The 16508-nt window shown below is 40.0% G+C and overlaps 1 protein-coding gene across 4 annotated transcripts in view; it reads left to right on the top strand.

Moving 5' to 3' along the window:
• drosha (drosha ribonuclease III) overlaps positions 1–16508 on the top strand; it is a 134511-nt gene that overhangs the window by 105695 nt on the left and 12308 nt on the right. For 3 of the 4 annotated variants that reach the window (XM_028004741.1, XM_028004742.1, XM_028004743.1), the window contains 5 exons: positions 1784–1925; positions 6119–6201; positions 8688–8791; positions 11479–11571; positions 14210–14256. In XM_028004741.1, coding sequence (XP_027860542.1) covers positions 1784–1925; positions 6119–6201; positions 8688–8791; positions 11479–11571; positions 14210–14256 — 469 coding nt within the window. Of the gene's footprint in view, positions 1–1783; positions 1926–2932; positions 3068–6118; positions 6202–8687; positions 8792–11478; positions 11572–14209; positions 14257–16508 lie in introns of those variants that run through there. The other variant, XR_003593851.1, reaches the window with a different exon arrangement.

The following is a 16508-nucleotide window of genomic DNA, read 5'->3' on the forward strand; positions in this document are numbered from 1 at the left end:
TTTTCATTGCAATGAAACATAAAACACACACAGAACTTAGGGCACTGATACATATATAAATAAAAAGAAAATAAAAAATAATTACAAGATGTTACATCTAGTTATGCTTCCTTGTTCTTGTATGACAGCCATTTAGACCAGCATTTGTAAAAGAGTGTCCTTTTATATGTAAAAGATATGTCAGTTTTTCCATGGAGTGAATCTCCTCCACGACTTCCCACCAATGGTCTAGCTGGGGAGGGAGTTTCTTTAGCCAAGAGCGTGTTTTGCTTGCAATTGATAGAACTTTAAAAAGATACTCATCTTCTTTTTGAAATACTTCTCCAGATATCAGCCCCAGCAGAAAAATTCTGGGGTCTTTGGGGATGACATACCCCAAAATTATCCCGGTAGTCTGACAGATTCCATCCCAGTAAGGTGCCAACTTTGGGCAGGACCAAAATACATGAGAGTGATTGACGTTCTGATGGCCACATTGTCTCCAACATTGCTGATCTTCTCCTCTATGTCTACTAGTAATTTGAGGTGTAATAAAGTATCTAATTAAGCACTTCCATCCAAATTCGGAAAAGTCTGCATTTTATATCCAAAAACTCGATGAAAGTCACAAAAGTCGATTTGCTTGTTTGGATCATTTTGTTGAGTTGTTGATTCTTAGGCTCTACTTTTAGTCCTGTTTAGTCCATTTTATCACTTAACAGAACTCCATAGTAGAATTTGGTACGTTTGTGTACAAAACTATTTATAATCCTCAAATAGAACTAAGAATTACTTTTGGTTAATGTCTTAAGATCCTTAACAATTCGACTAAATTGCCATTCACTCATTTATTAACTTTTATGTTGTATTTGACATCTTGCTTGGAGAGACCGTTTCTGTCATTTTTAAGACATTGTATCTAAATATATGGTCAATTTATTTATGTCTTTATTTTTTCTATACATTTTTAAATCAAGTTAATTGTTGCACATCGCTTCATCAGCTACTGCTCCCAAACTGTCTTTCAAGGAATCATTTTTATGTCAATTATAGAGCAAAAACCAATCAAAACCTGCGGGAAACCAACTTTTACATTTAAAACGTTGTTGTATAACTCCACCTAATTTAATAAGTAGGAACAAAATAAGGAAAGAATAAAAAATAAGTTGTTTTTCTTTTGGTTTAACATGATAGCACTAAACATCCATGCATCGCAGCACATGCAGATATTTCTTGTTTGACGTCATTTGTATAAAAGCCTCCAGCAAGCTTTCATGAAGGCTGAAAGCTCGGAGCAATACCCAGGAGTCAACACAGGGCGCATCTGAAATGGATTTTGAATCGGGATAAAAAGTGCCCATTCAACTAGTGTTGGTGTTTGTGTTTTATTTTTTTATTTTTGCCACTTCAGTCGAGGTTGGGTGCGTGCTGTAAAATAAAATTAAATAAAAATGAGGGCATATCACAGCAAGACGAACTCATGCGAGTCTCGTTTCATTCCATTTGCTCCCTTCTGCATCTCGTGGCTATATTTACCATGTTTGTGTGTTTCTTTTAGAGACTTAAATGCACCCTAACAAGTCGAACATGTTGTCATCCGCCCCGCTCCAAGTCACGATGTAATATTTAAGAGACTAAAACATTTTCTCTGCATGAATTATTCCACGTTGCCCTCCATCTTCATGCTTTTTATCGACTTCTTCTTTGGTTTTTTTCTTGTTTCTCTTCTTCTTTCTTTCTTCTTGCTCACCTTGCTACTCAGATACAACATGAGTTCCTGTTTGTTTGTTTTGTTTCCCTGCAGCTTCTCCGCAGCTCGTTGGTGAACAACCGGACTCAGGCCAAAGTGGCAGAAGAGCTGGGCATGCAGGAGTTCGCCATCACCAACGACAAAACGAAACGGCCCGTCGCGCTGCGCACAAAGACTTTGGCTGACCTGTTGGAGTGTACGTTGATTTCTTTAATCTCAGCCTATGTATAGAAAACCAATCAGTGCAGCCATTTTGATATTTAGTTGAACTGGACGACTCTTTAATGTTTTGTTCCTACAGTTATTGCGCCTTAAATATATTTTAAATGTGAGAAGACCACAAATAAAAACCTGCCAAACTGCCCCTAGGTTGATTTTTGTGTGGCCTTCTCTACCCCATTTCAAGAACAGACAAAACAGTTGGTGCAACAATACGTAATTTTCTGCTTTCTGCTTTATATGATTCTAAAAACAACCTTTTGTTGAGTCACATTTGAGCTGTAGTGTGCCGTTACCTACCAACCAAGCTGAGCCTCAGCACGTTTGGTCAGCTGGTTTTACTGGTGTACAATGGCTGCTGGAAAAGAGTTGTTGAGTTACCATCCAGAAACCACTTTCTGTATCCTTGTTGGTTGTGCAGGAGGCTCCACTTCTGCTTTTCAAACATATGGTTGTATAATTGCGCATCTGTTTGCAGCCATTTTCATGAGCGAGTGTAAACCTTGAGTTGTGGGTGTGTTCCCAGTAGCAGCTTATTTGGATTTAAAGTGACGGGGGGCCTAAAACAGCTCATTTCGAATCTCATTTTCTAAGAATAAATTTGTGCAAAAAATGTTAGACATATTTTGTATGGCCTGTAAACCTATCCTAAACTGCTCAAGGAAGCATAATAGTTCACTTTTAGAAACAATGTTTATTGTGTTTTTCTTGCACTAAAAGCAGTTTGACCTGAAGAAACAGAAGTATTTTATATTTTCAGTTCTTCTGCTAATAACATCGACTAATAGTTGTTTCACCAACGAGTTGAATGTTTCAAACGTCACATCAGCCAAATCAAGCTAATTAAATCCTGGTTCTCGTCACCATTTGTGACGTTTTTACCCACAAACTCAGAACCAGACTCTGATCCGTAACTTCAGAAACCTTCCAGGAGTAAAAAAATAGCAGCAACAACATTAAGGGACATTACGGTTTGTCCTGCAGGCTGCGCTGGACCACAGCTTCTGATAATCACAACTTTCTGGGATCATTAGGCTGCTGTATTATTTTTGATGGGAGTGCCGAGGCCAGCGCCTCACTGCGGGACGTAAACCGAGCTGCCAGCTCCCTCGCAGACAGGTGAAATTAATCAATCACTGCTTTGTTTTTTTCAGTCGTGTTATTTCACTTATAACATGGAGCTGTTGTTGCAAACTCCAGACTTTAATGTAAGATGCAGCGCTCAGTATAACAATAGCAGAAAGAAACAGGATTATTTAGGAACATTCAGGAGCTCCAGACTTTGTGACTTGAAGGCCAGAATATCATTTTTAAAAACTAAAATCACCAAATATGTTGTTTATTATGCTACTAGACAGTAAGCTATTTTAATTAAACAAATATAATAATCCAATTTTATTGTTTTGTAGGAATCTGATCGTAGATCCAACCAGTTTGCTTGTTATTCTGGGCTTGATTGAAGAAATCTGAAACAAATTTCATCCATTATCTTAAGTAAATACATAATTTATTGCTGGTCTTCTTTTGAAAACACTTGCTGTTTTTTTTTTTTTCTCGAATTTTATTACACTACAAAAACACAAAATCTTACCAAATATTTTTGTCTAGTTTTATGTGCAAATATTGTATTAACACTTGAAAAAAGGCAAAACTAACATGTAGGTAACTTCAGCAAGTAACAGGAGCTCGTTTAAAGTCTATAGTAGATTATTATTGATGAATATTTGCTTCAACTGGCAGATTATTTTGCTTATAACATGGAAAAATGTTTTGTAATAACTAAAATAATCTGTTAGTGAAACTAGAACCTTTTATCACTATTAGGAAATTAGTAACTTAAAATAAGCTCCCATTTCTTGCTAAAAGTTTACAGCAATTAAAAGTAGATTTGTTTGCGCCGATCTGTAATTTAGCGTACAAGTCAATGAGTATATGTGGTTCTAGTTACCATGACAACAGAAAAAAAAAACAGAAAGCCTGGAAATGTATCATTTTGTGTTGCATTTAACCTTTTGGTACATAACATTTTATTTAAAAGTTGTAATTTTGTCCTAATTTATTTGCTCTTATGGTCAGCGGGGCCGCAAAAGATCAGTCTAAGGGCCACAAATGGCCCCCGATCCCCACTTTGAACACCATTGTACGCAAACATCAATACTAAATGGTTTGACCTTTAAGATCCAGCCAGTCTACATGTTTCTTAACCTGATATTTTTTCCACATTTGAACAAATTGACTAAAATTGATAAATTTTCTCTTAATTCTTCTCCAGTAAAAGATGAATTAATTTTAGAGCTTTTCAAGCATCTTTACTGATTGGGCCACATGGAGCTTTATTTACACCAATATCCCAATAAAGACAAAAAGATTTCTTCTCATCTCTGCCAAACCTACACTTGAGTTGAAGCCCAGAGTGAAGACTGTTCGTCTGTCCAGATTAAAAGATGAATAACACAAGTAAATATGTCTCTTATTGGGATCGAGCCGACGCGTCCGCGTTAGGCCAACAGAAAGAGAGCAAACTGGGACGGAGGCATATGGGAAGTTGGGAATAAACACTTCCAGAATGATGAACAACCAAACTGTGATTCATATCATTTGCCTTTCAAATCTTCGCTCAGATTTAAAAAAATAAAAAAATATTATTTATTTTTTCTGTGGGCTTGAGCAGAGTTGATGACACGGGAGGAAGTGGAGAGGGCAGCGTTGGAAATGATTTCAGCTCTTCTCTATATGAAGAGTCGGGCCCCGAGGCGGCAGCAGGCCCCTTACTGGCCCCTCTGAAATATTACCTATTATTTGCTCTTCGTGTCCTGCTGTCTTAGCCGCTGAGATGAGTGAATGCGGCGGCGGCAAATGGGAAAACAAAAGGCGCCGCAGAGAGATGAAGATGACACCGCATGACCTCTGCTTGCGTTTGAAATCTTTTTCAGCTGGGTTGGAAGCGCTGCAGTTTGACGTACAGTTTCATCTTAAAGAGAGCTGCCTGGGAGTTTAATACCCCCTGAACATTTTCACCTTTTATCATGTTACAGCCGCAAGATTCAGTGTGTTTTAATAGAATTTTATGGGATAGATCAACAGAGAGTAGTCAATAATTGTTGGATTGTTTAAGTGAAACAGAGAACCGTCAGAGTTTACAGACAAATCACTGAAATCCACAAGTACTTGAGACCCTGTATAAAACACTTATAGCTGCTTATTTTAACAGTTCAAACCACAAATGCATATTAATATGCATTAAAACACAACAATTAGCACTAGACTACAAAAACAAAATTTGACCAAGTATTTCTGTCTATTTACTTAAGGAAATATTTTAGTACAATTAAATTAAAACAAAACTAACTTGCAAGTTAAACTTCCACAAGAAATGGGAGTTTATTTTAGGTCAATAATTCCTTAGTATTAATGGAAAAAGTTCCACATGGAGATTATTTCCCTTTCAACCTTTTGTTGCTGAAAAGTTACTTGCAAGTTAGTTTTGTCTTAAAGTGCTCCAGAATATCTGCACCAAAAACTAGACAAAAATACTTAGTAAGATTTTGTTTTTGCAGTGTGATGTTAAATTAAACAAAAAAAACAAAACATTTTCCAGAATAAAAAAATCTTAAATGAATGTAAAGTACGTTGAAGATAAACTGTTTTATCTTGTGTATCTAGTTTTTTTTTTTTTTCTGTCAGGCAAAAGTTTGAGCCTCCTGTGTGTTGAACCCTTTAAATACAGATTTATTTGTTCATATTCCCCTCTGGGTCACTTCCGATGCCAAACTTTTCAACATCCGAGGCTGGATACATTCTGTGCATAAAAACTTTTAACCTTTGCACTACTTTACATGTAAGCCTCTGCTTTATTTATAGTTTTCTTCGGTATTTAATTCGGGGTGGCATTGAAAACGTCCTAAAAAGTCTTAAAATTGACTGCAGCTACTTTGCTAAATTAGGTGGAAATGTGGAAAACATCCTGTGAACAACTGGTTCTTGTTTCAAAATGTTTACATTAAACTCCAGTCTGCTGCTGAACACCTTCTGGCTTTTTAGCTTTTATTTATGTCAAAGTAGAACTAGAAGACTGTTGTTAAGAACAAGTTCTTAACCGTTCACCGGCTACCTTGCTTTCTTTTTTCTTCTTCTATTGCTCTTTTATAAGTGCTCTCTTTGTTGTTGCAGCTTTCATCGCGGCTCTCTACATCGACAAAGACCTGGAGTACGTTCACACCTTCATGAACGTCTGCTTTTTTCCTCGGCTGAAGGTGAGCACCTATCGATGGCCATTCAGCGGCCGCGCCTGATCAATGCGCTGCCGAGCAGGGCACCTTAAGGAGAGAAAAGCGCCGAGGAGATGATGATGATGAGGAGGGAGCTAATGGCTGGGCCCTGATCGATGCAGGGGCCCTGAAGTGGTGCTTGGCTCTCGAATGCCTCTCATAATGGCGGCTCGCGCTGCTATTCCAGTCGACTTTTAATGGAAAGCGCAAACGTTGCAGAGATGCATGCGTCGGGGTGTGTTTGCTGCTCATCAGCGTTTGGCTATTGATCTAAGGACTGCGGCAGAGGAAGTCGAGTGTGTTTCAGAACTCCTGCGGCCAGATCGGCTTTTTATCCTCAAGTGCCCCGAGTCCAAATTTAGAGAGAAAACACCCCAGATTGCACACTTGCTTGCAGAACTATCAGATACACACACATGGCGAGTAACCCGCACAGCCTGGACCTCTCCTTGTGAGGCTGCTGCAGCGGTCTGATATGCCATGCTAATTGCTGTCTTGGTGTGCCTCTCCAGGGAGAATCCTCAGCTCTGGAGGAGCTGAGCTTTGCGTCATGGTCGCTGCAAGAGAGCACCTCATTTCCACATCCAAGAGGAAAAGTTGTGAAACAGCCAGCACGTCTCCTTACACAGCCTTGTGGAAAGACGGCGTCACACACTGTGCTGCTTCATCCAATTTAGATGGAAATAGAGAGCCAACCTTGCCGTATTTTTTTCCTCCTTTGTGCTGCGCCGTGTGATGATGCATATCGAGGGGCTTGCACAAGTGCATTTTGCAACAGGAGTGGCTTGTTCTGCAGCAGAGGTGGGCTTTGTGCTAATTTCCAAACATCAAAATTCCTCTGCTTCACGCTGAAGGAGCGTGGAAACCTCCCACCACCCAGAAGCACTGCAAAATCACAAAAGCATTTTTAGTCTAGTTTCCACTGCAAATGTCATGTACTCTTGAAAAAGGACAAAACTTACATGTTACTTTTCAGCAAGCTTGTTTTGAGTCAATAAATCCTCAATATTGATAAAGTACTAGTTCCACAGGCAGATTACTTCATGCATAAAATGAGAAAATGTCTTAACATTATCTGCTAGTGGAACTAGTACTTTATCATCAATATTGAGGAATTATTGACTCAAAACAAGCTTGCTGAAAAGTTACTTGTAAGTTATTTTTGTCTAATTTCAAGTGTTCTGAGATATTAGCAAGATATTTGTTTTAAGCCAATAACTCCTTAATATTTATTTAACATTATCCATTGCCAAAGTCCATTTGGGTCTCAACTGCTTCTGAAAACGTTTTTTGGCAAAAAGTTCACGTTTTTTTGGTGTCTGGGAAATGAGCCCTTTCAAAAACTTTCCGAATGTAACGTGACAAATCAGCAGAGTTCTGCCCGCTACCTAGCAACCCCAGCAAAGTCCAGTCTAGTAAAGTCCATCAACCTCAGCTGAGCTCCAGCACGTCTGGTCAGCTGCTTTGACCTCAGTATGCGCAGTACAATGGCTACTGGAAAAGACAAGTGTTTTATTGTTGGCTCACCATCCAGAAACCACTTGCTGCATTCTTGTTTTTTGTGCAGGAGGCTCCACTTCTGCTTTTCAAAGATGTACAGTTGTATAATTGTGCATCTGTTTGCAGCCATTTTCAAGAGCTAGTGTAATCTTTAAGTTGGGGGAGTGGGGTGCCCAGCAGCATCATTTCCACAGGTCAGAGTACACGTTGAGTTTTTGGGCGTGGCCAGCAGCAGCTCATTTGGATTGAAAAATTCTCGTTCTAACTAAAACTTGATTATCTAAGAATGATTTTGTGCCAAAACAATTTTTTGCATCGCAGACCTATCCTAACCTGTTCAAGGAAGCGTACCAGGTCACCTTTAAGGAGTTATTGTCTTACTTCAACTGTACTGAGATATTTTCAGGAAAAACTAGACCAAAAATACTTGGTAAGTTTTTGTGGCGAGAGATGAGGGGAAAGTTGGATGGAGGGAAAAAAAAGAGAAGCAAAACCAGCAGAGATGTAGAGCGCAGCGAGAGCAAGGGAGCACAACCAGCAGAAGCACTCTTTGTAGAAAATTAATAGGAGCAGACAGTTCTGCATTCAAAGTCTGCCTTTTTATGACAAGACTGCTTCCCTGTTAATGGAAGGGCTTTTAGAAGTCCCACTTGGGTAGGAAAAATGTATCAGGGCTGCACACCTGGGAGACTCCCAGACACTTTTTATTTCTGGCCGGGGATTGGCTTTTGTCTTAAGTAGCTTGTGATTTGTACCCACTGTGAAGACACAGATGGAGAGCCAGTCTGAGAGCGAGCAAATAAGTGAGTCCAAAAGGGGGAGCTTTATAAAAAGCACTGGGATGGCGGGAATGAAATAAAAGCAAGAGCCAAAGGAGAGGGGTCCTAACTTTCAGCACACTGATTCTCTCAAAGAAATGGCTTTTAAAGGAAAAACGGATCGAAATGAAATGAGTGGTTTGTGTGTTGCAGGAGTTTATTTTGAACCAGGACTGGAACGACCCCAAATCTCAGCTGCAGCAGTGCTGTTTGACCCTGAGAACGGAGGGCAAGGAGCCCGACATCCCGCTGTACAAGTAAGAGCTCAGAGAAGTCAGGGCAGCGCCGCGTGCGTACGATCTGTTCGAGGCAAGCTGTGAAGCTATTCCTAGCCACTTACCGTCAAACTGTTCACAACAACAATGTCTGAACGTGTTACAATGCACTATGGAATAAACACATTCAAAAAAATGCTAGCCAGTGCTAGCTGCTAGCAACTTAGAATTTAATTAATTTTACTTTTATGTAGCTGATTTATTGTCATTTTTAATAAAATGACTTTAAATTAAATTGTTTTTATGAAATTAATAAATTTAAGCCCAGTTTCTCTTTTCCTAAGCCAGTTTCAGCTAAGGTTTTTGGAGACGTTGTGTCCAAATTAGCTATCAAATCTTTCATATGTTGGATTTTGAACTATTTTTTAATAAGCTATTATCAGAGCTTAAATTAAAACACTTAATATGTTTTTAAAACAGTTTTTAGTGGCATTTCTGAATAAATGTAAATATAAGCATTAGCATTTCTTAAAGTAATCCTGTCCTTAAAAGGTTTTTTACAATAATATTACTAGCAATGTGACTGATGGCAGTCGATGCTAACTAGCTGCTAATGTGACCTTGCTAGGTTTTTTTTTTGCGTCTGTTACAGGTAAGTGCAAATTTATAACTCTAGGCTTAGTGCGAGAGCATCGTAAAATATAGAATTTTCGGTTGTGACTCAGGTCTTTATTTTCATTCATGGTGGTCTTAAAAAGTCTTAATTTTGAGCTGGTGAAACCTGCAGAAACTCTGTTTAGTGAGATATAAACTGTTACAAAGTGTTTTCCAATTACGCATCATATCAGCTGTCCAAAAGTAAGAAAATAAGTCCAAAAACCCATCATTATGATCTCTGTCATTAAAAATGCTTAAATTTATGGGTTTCCCTCTAAAATCAGAGCTTTGCTGTTTAACCTGTTATTTTGCTCACTGTAAATGTTTAGAAAAGTAAAATCTGTTTTTCTGCAGGACTCCTTTCTTTGCTGTTGGTCCCAGAACGTTTGTGACCTCCGGTTTGAAGGTCGCTTTCGTGATAAATAAACATGGCCGCCGAAACCTCTCATTCAACAAGGAGTCGAGCTTTATAAAAGACTTGGGACGGCCGCCGTGATGCTGCGTTTGTTGCCATAGAGACGTAGAAACGGCCTTTATTGGAGTGAAAAGAGGAGGTCAGCATGGAGACAGAAGTTCGTGTTGATGTTCAATCGGCTCCTTCTGTCCCGCTCCGTGTTTATCTCCGTCTTTTCAGCTTTATTTTTCCTCCTGATTCTGTTGGTTCTGACACAGCGCGTCTCTCCAGCCGCAGTCAGCGATCCGCCGCCCGCGGGAACGCCAAGCAGAAACAAACGGAGTGCCGCGGCGGGATGAGTTTCAACGGTTCACTCGGAGCGAACGCCGCTCCGGAGAGACCAGGGGCCGGTCTTGTAATCCTGACTTCCTGCTGAGGCGGCCTGACCTCTGCATGTCGATATGAAGACGTTCCTTCACTTCCTGGAAAAATATGGAAGTCAAATCAAAGATTTATGAGGCTTTTTATTTTTCTTTCTTCCTTATTTGCCTTATTTTACTTCATTTATTCCATTTTTCCTAATCTTTATTCCTTCCTTCTTCCACTTAATTCTGTCTTTACTTCAATTTTCTTATTTTACTTCACTCCTTCCATCCTTGTCTTACTTCTTTCCTTTTTTACTTCTATCCTATCCTACTTTCTTCTGTCTTTATATCATTTTCTTTTTTCCTTCTTCCTTTCTTTTTTTTCCATTTTCCTTCTTCCCTCCATCCTCCCTTCCTATCTTGTTTCTTCCTTTTGCTCTCATTTTCTTATTTTCTTCCTGTCCTCCTTTCCTTTCTTCTTTCCTTCCTTCTTTGTTTTTTCCTTTCTTCTATTTTCTCTCATTTTCTTATTTACCTTTCTTCGTTCCTTTCGTCCTTCCTTCCTTTCCTTCTGTCCTATCCTATCCTATCTTCATCTGTCTTATCCTCATGTTCTAATTTTCCTTCCTCTGTTCTTTTGATTCCTCCATCTTTATTTCTTCTTCCCTTCCTATCCATCCTTCCCTCTTTCCTTCTTGCCTTGTTGTACTTACTTTCTTTCATCTTTCTCTGATTTTCTTCCATCATCCTTCCTCCCTCCCTTCCTTCCTTCCTTTCCTGTGGTTTATTTAGTCTTTTAATCTCTGTAATTTTCTCAGTTTTATAAAAAAGTCTCCTGGAAAACTCGGTTCTGTTGATGCTCTCTGACCTCCAGCTGACTCTCTTCTAAGAGGTCAAAGGTCAGGAGTTAGAACCAGAGGAGAGGCTGATCCGCTCCATCGCAGCAGGCCGTCAGTACTTCCTGTTGAACAGAAAGTTCTGGTCCGAACCCGCCTCGCTCTCGCTCCATTATTGATTCCGCCGTCATAATCGACACACGGCATTAAAAATGAATCGAGCCGCTGAAATAAGTAAACGCTGTGAAAAATTAAGTGGAGTCGCAGCGTGTTTGTGCTGCCGTCCCTGCAGGAATGAAACGGAGTCGCCGTTTCTTTTCTGTTAAACGAGAATCACCATTAATGAGTCGCTTCTTTTCTCCGTTTCCCGTCAGCAGCTCAAACCACTTGCTTGTTGGGAAAAGCGAATCTCTCTTTGCTTCAGATGAATTTCCTGGACTCATGGTTGTTTTTGTTTTTTGTTCCTGTTTTTCGCAGGACGCTGCAGACGGTCGGGCCGTCGCACGCCCGGACGTACACGGTCGCCGTCTACTTCAAAGGAGAACGCATCGGCTGTGGCAAAGGCCCAAGGTGAGAAAAATCCCTTCATTCCCAGTTAATAATCCCAGTTTCACCTTGTAAACATGTATTCCTTCTTTTCATGCTCCCTTCCTCCTTTGTATCCTTGTCTTTCCTTCTCTCCTTCATTTCTCCCTCCTTCCATGTTCTCTACATCACTTCCTCCCTTGCAATAAGTCCCTTCTACTTTCCTCTTTTTTCCTGCTGTCACTCCAAACTTGTCTTTCCATTTTTTATGTTTCCCTCTTTCCATATTCTCTTCTTCTCTTTTTTCTTGTATCCTTTCCTTGTTTCCTTCCTTCCCATTCTTACTACCCTCCTTTTTTGTCCTGCTTCCTTTTCCTTTATTCTTTTATTCTACCTTCCTTTTTTACATTCATTCTTCCATCTGTTTCTTTCCTGCCCATATTTTTTCATCCCTCCCTTTTTGCATAATCTCTCCTTCCCTTGTATCCTTTACTTTTTCCTTCTCTCCTTTCTTTGTATTTTTTTGTCTTCTTCCTTGTGTTTTTCTTTCCTTTCTTGCTTGTCATTTTAAGGTTTCACATTTAATTCTTTCACAAGTTTTGAATGTTTATATTTTAAAACAGTCACGAACGTCTGGAAACTCTGGAAAACGAAAATCCGATATTTTTATGTGAAACATGTCGAAACCCTGATCCTTCCATTCTTCCTGTAGACTATAAATATCGTCTTAAACTCGCGGTAAATTTTGGTTTTGATGGTTTGAACTAACAGGTGACAAAAATGTTCAAAAAACTGTGATAAGAATAAAAATATCCAACAACAACCGGCTGCTTTCCTTCTCAGTGCTCTACTAATGGGATGAGAATAATGGCTTCGCTGTATTGATGCCGTTTATTATAGCAATTAAGCTCAGCTCTATTGGGAGAGACATTATGCACAATGAAAATGAATCAATTCATTATTGATTTGACATAAATTTTGTTATGAAAATATCACTTTGCTGCTCAGAAGCGAATGCGCCGAGGCGACGCTGCACCTGGGATTCCTGCGGCCGCAGCAGGAGGCGAAGGAAAGCGTTTGTGTTTTTCACCGTCCGTCCACACTGCAAAAAATTTTAATGTTACCAAGAATTTTTGCTCTAGTTTCAAGTGAAAACATATTGGTACACTTGAAATAAAACAAAACAAATTCATAAGTAACAAATGTGGAGCTTGTTTAAATCAATATTTTTTTTAATATTGATTTTAAAAACATACTTGTTTCACTGGTAGATTACTTCACTGATAGCATGGGGAAAATGTCTCACTATGAGTGAAATAATCTGCAGGATTATAATAAAGGTGACCTATTCTTCTGTGAACAGGTGAGAATCGGTCTGTGGTCTTTACAAAACATGTTCAATATGTCTTTTGCACAAAATCATTCTTGGGTAATAAGATTTCAGTCTGCTCAGTTCATAATGAGCTGTTTTAGGGCGTCTTGGCACTTTAAATCCAAATAATCTCCTGCTGGCCACGCCCAAAAACTCAACGTTTACACTCGCACATGAAAGATGTCTGCACACAGATACACAATTATACAATCGTACCTTTTTGAAAAGCATTAGTAGCGCCTCCTCCTCAAAAAACTAGAATGCAGCAAATGGTTTCTGGATGGTTAGTGAGCAACAAAACACTTGTCTTTTCCAGCAGCCATTGTGCAGCGCATATGTAAAACCAGCTGACCAAATGTGTTGGAACTCAGCTTGGAGGTAACGGCAAACTCGGCTGTGGTTGCTAGGTAACGGTGCATTGCCTGGTGATTTGTGATGCTACTCTCCAGAGTTTTTGAAATGGCTCATTTTCCAGACACCAAAATTACTTGATATTAACTTATTGTAAAAAACTGACTTTTTTTTAAGTGCCTAGGCTGTTTTTAGAAGCTGTGAATGGAATTATTAAAACGTGCAAAACGTGAATTTTGCATAATTGGTCCCTTTAAAAAAAGATGACTTAAAACAAGTTTCTAGGTATTGCTGAAAATGTACTTGCAAGGTAGTTTTGTCTTAAGTGTATTAAGATATTTGTTGTAGAAATTAGACCAAAAATACTTGGTAATATTTTGTGTTTTTGCAGTGTGCAACCTGTTTTTTGTTGTTGTTGTTGTGCGTCGCTACTTCCTGTATTCATGCAGAGCAGAGAAAGTGAATCTCCACACGGCGGCCTTTTCAGGGTTGGAGGCGATAAAGCCGCAGCTGAGCCTGCGAGAAATGAAACCTAAATCCATCAAACATCTCATCCTCTCTCACACACACACCTCATCCATCCATCCATCCACACTTGAAAGCAGTCTCTGTTGCTCTAAGCTGGCGATAAGTTTGTCCCTTTTGCAGAATCTCAGAGCGCTCACTGTTTTCGTATTTACATGATTTAAGCTTCCAGCCACCTCTGATGCTGAGGCTACGATCAACATAATACGCGCAGGACGACGCCGAGTTGCAAACGGCGCCCGGTGTTTATTTTTTCTGAGTGTACCTGCGATTGTCAGGCAGAAGGGTGCGCTAAGAATAAAAATAATGCCCTCCTGATAATCCTCTCAGCACCGGGCCTGTTTTTCTTCTCTTTGACAGAATTTCAGAAAGTCCCATTTTGAATATGCTAAAATCCTTCCCTGCCTCTTGTGTCTCTGTCTCCCTCTAATCCAGCATCCAACAGGCTGAAATGGGAGCTGCGATGGATGCGCTTGAAAAATGTAAGTCGTTCAGCAACACAAACACACTTTCCTTTAGATATTTTCTCAGTGAGTCTGTCTTGGTTCTCGTGGATCTCATTGCTACATGCTAATTCTCTTCATCCTTACACATTGATTGATAGACTGGGAATTTTCAAATTCAAATGATCTTTATTTATCCCAAACGGAAATTAAATGTTGTTATAACACATCCCAATATCATCCGAGTATTTAAAAGAATTGCTTTGGATGGCAGGAAGGATCTCCAGTAGCAGTCAGTTTCACAACGAATCTGAGGAGGCTTCTGACTTCTTTTAATTTGTATTTATAAAAAGAAAAGAACTATTAAAATTTGGATTGATTGTTTTAATGTTTAGTCAACTTTAGTTGAACTCCAGGCTGTTTGCCTATAAAGTCCGATTTGTTTGGGAAAGTGTGAATGCAAATCGAACTCTAATAAAGCAAACTCTGTTCCGCCTACAAACTTCGGTCTCAGTTTGGTTGAAGTGAACTCTGGTGCGGTTGGAATGTATATGTGAACGCCAAGCAGACTTGGTACTGCTCCAAAAGCAGGAAGTGAACAGCGCAGGGGATTCTGGGTAAATACAACCGAATCAAACATGGTAGCCTAGCGCTAGTGGGAGAAATGTGTGATCTTTCACCGAAACGAAAGAGAAATCCTACAACCGCTAGGATTGTATAGAGCTCTACTCTATTTTTATTTACATTTTGTGAAGAAGGAAGTTGCGCTCAGTGTCTTTCAGAAGTTTTGTCGTTTCATTTAGTGGTTCTTGGTGCAGCGCCCCCACAGGCGAGAAGGGGAACAGGATTTTCAAAGGGTTTGGTTTCTTTGACTCTGCAGTGTGAAAGAGAACCACAGCAGCTGAAAATGTAACAACTGTTGCAGTTTTGGTCCCCAATCGAACCAGTTCTATAGGACTGTGAGGTGTGACAACAGCCTTAATGTTCATCTGTGTCTCATTTTATTCACTCTGTGTCGACGATGCTGCACTGTTCCTGTTGAGTGTTAGCCTGTCGGCCCACAGCTCGGGCGAGAGGCCGAGCCAGAAACGGAGAACCAGGAAGCTAACCACCATTGAGCACATCAATCATCCGGCAGGATGTTTCTGTCAGTGATGCACAGTTTGTGTTGTGGCTTTTTCTTTCCTGTGTGATCATGCTTCTTCACACCCTGATGGACTCTCATGTACTCATCGCCGCTCTTCAGATTTGAAGGAGTGCGTCTGATGCGTCCCTGATGAGCCGCTGCCCTTTCTGGCTGTTTTTCATCTTGTTATTGTCTTTTCATCAACCGGCACTTAAGGAGAATAGATGGCGGGTTTGAGGCGTTTACGACATCTCGTTCTCTGCCAAGTAAAACTACAATTACGCGGCGCTCACAAACACATCCACCAGCAATTTCCATCGTGTACCGCCGCCGCCTCGTACTCTCCTTGCATATGGATGCAGATGCATGTGTGCAGAATCCAGATTGTGTTTGGGAGGGACATCTTGGACTGGAATCAGTTGCTTTCTGTGACTACTTCATTAATCAAACGTACAATTTGTTCTTCTCTCGACTAATTAGCTGGAGGTGAACACAAATGGCTTTGTCGGAGCTGGCCTGTGGAAGTCGCCGAGGGCGCAGAGGTCCAACTTTGACTTCTCTCTGCTCTTAAATGAGGCCTCCAGCCACTTGTGATTGATGCAGTTTGTATTCTCAGGCTTTAGCTTTTTATGAAACATTAGCGTTAGCGTGTCAGGAGCTAAAGCTCCACTCTCCGTGCCCTCCGTCTTCCTCCCTCTCCCCAGTGTACTCGTCTGTCACCAAGATTGATAGATGCTCATTGCTAGTAAATGAACACTTCCCCCCCTCATAAATTGCTGTTTCATGTGACTAGATTAGCGATGCCTTTTTAAAAGGTCAGTTAATTTAAAATCATCTCTTGGAGCCCTCCCTTGTTTGGTGCAGAGTGCCTCCAGTTGAAGGGCTTTGTTTGACTTTGTATTCTCACCTAATTTAAGTCTGCTAATTTACAAGTCACCTGTCAGCAGGATGTGCTCTTTTTCACATGATGTTCCCGGTGTGAGCTTTGGGATTTCTAACCTGCTTTAAATTTTGAGCCGCTGTAATTGAGTGCAGACTGTTGGCAGAAGAGATAAAAGTAGGTTTTCATGCACGTGAAGTGGTTGTAATATAAAAATGAGGCTGTTTTGAAAAGGTGAGTTGAAATGTAACGAACAAAACATTAGCCTTGAAAGATGTGTTTGTT

The sequence above is a fragment of the Xiphophorus couchianus genome, chromosome 21, assembly GCF_001444195.1.
Source record: "Xiphophorus couchianus chromosome 21, X_couchianus-1.0, whole genome shotgun sequence".
NCBI lineage: Eukaryota > Metazoa > Chordata > Actinopteri > Cyprinodontiformes > Poeciliidae > Xiphophorus > Xiphophorus couchianus.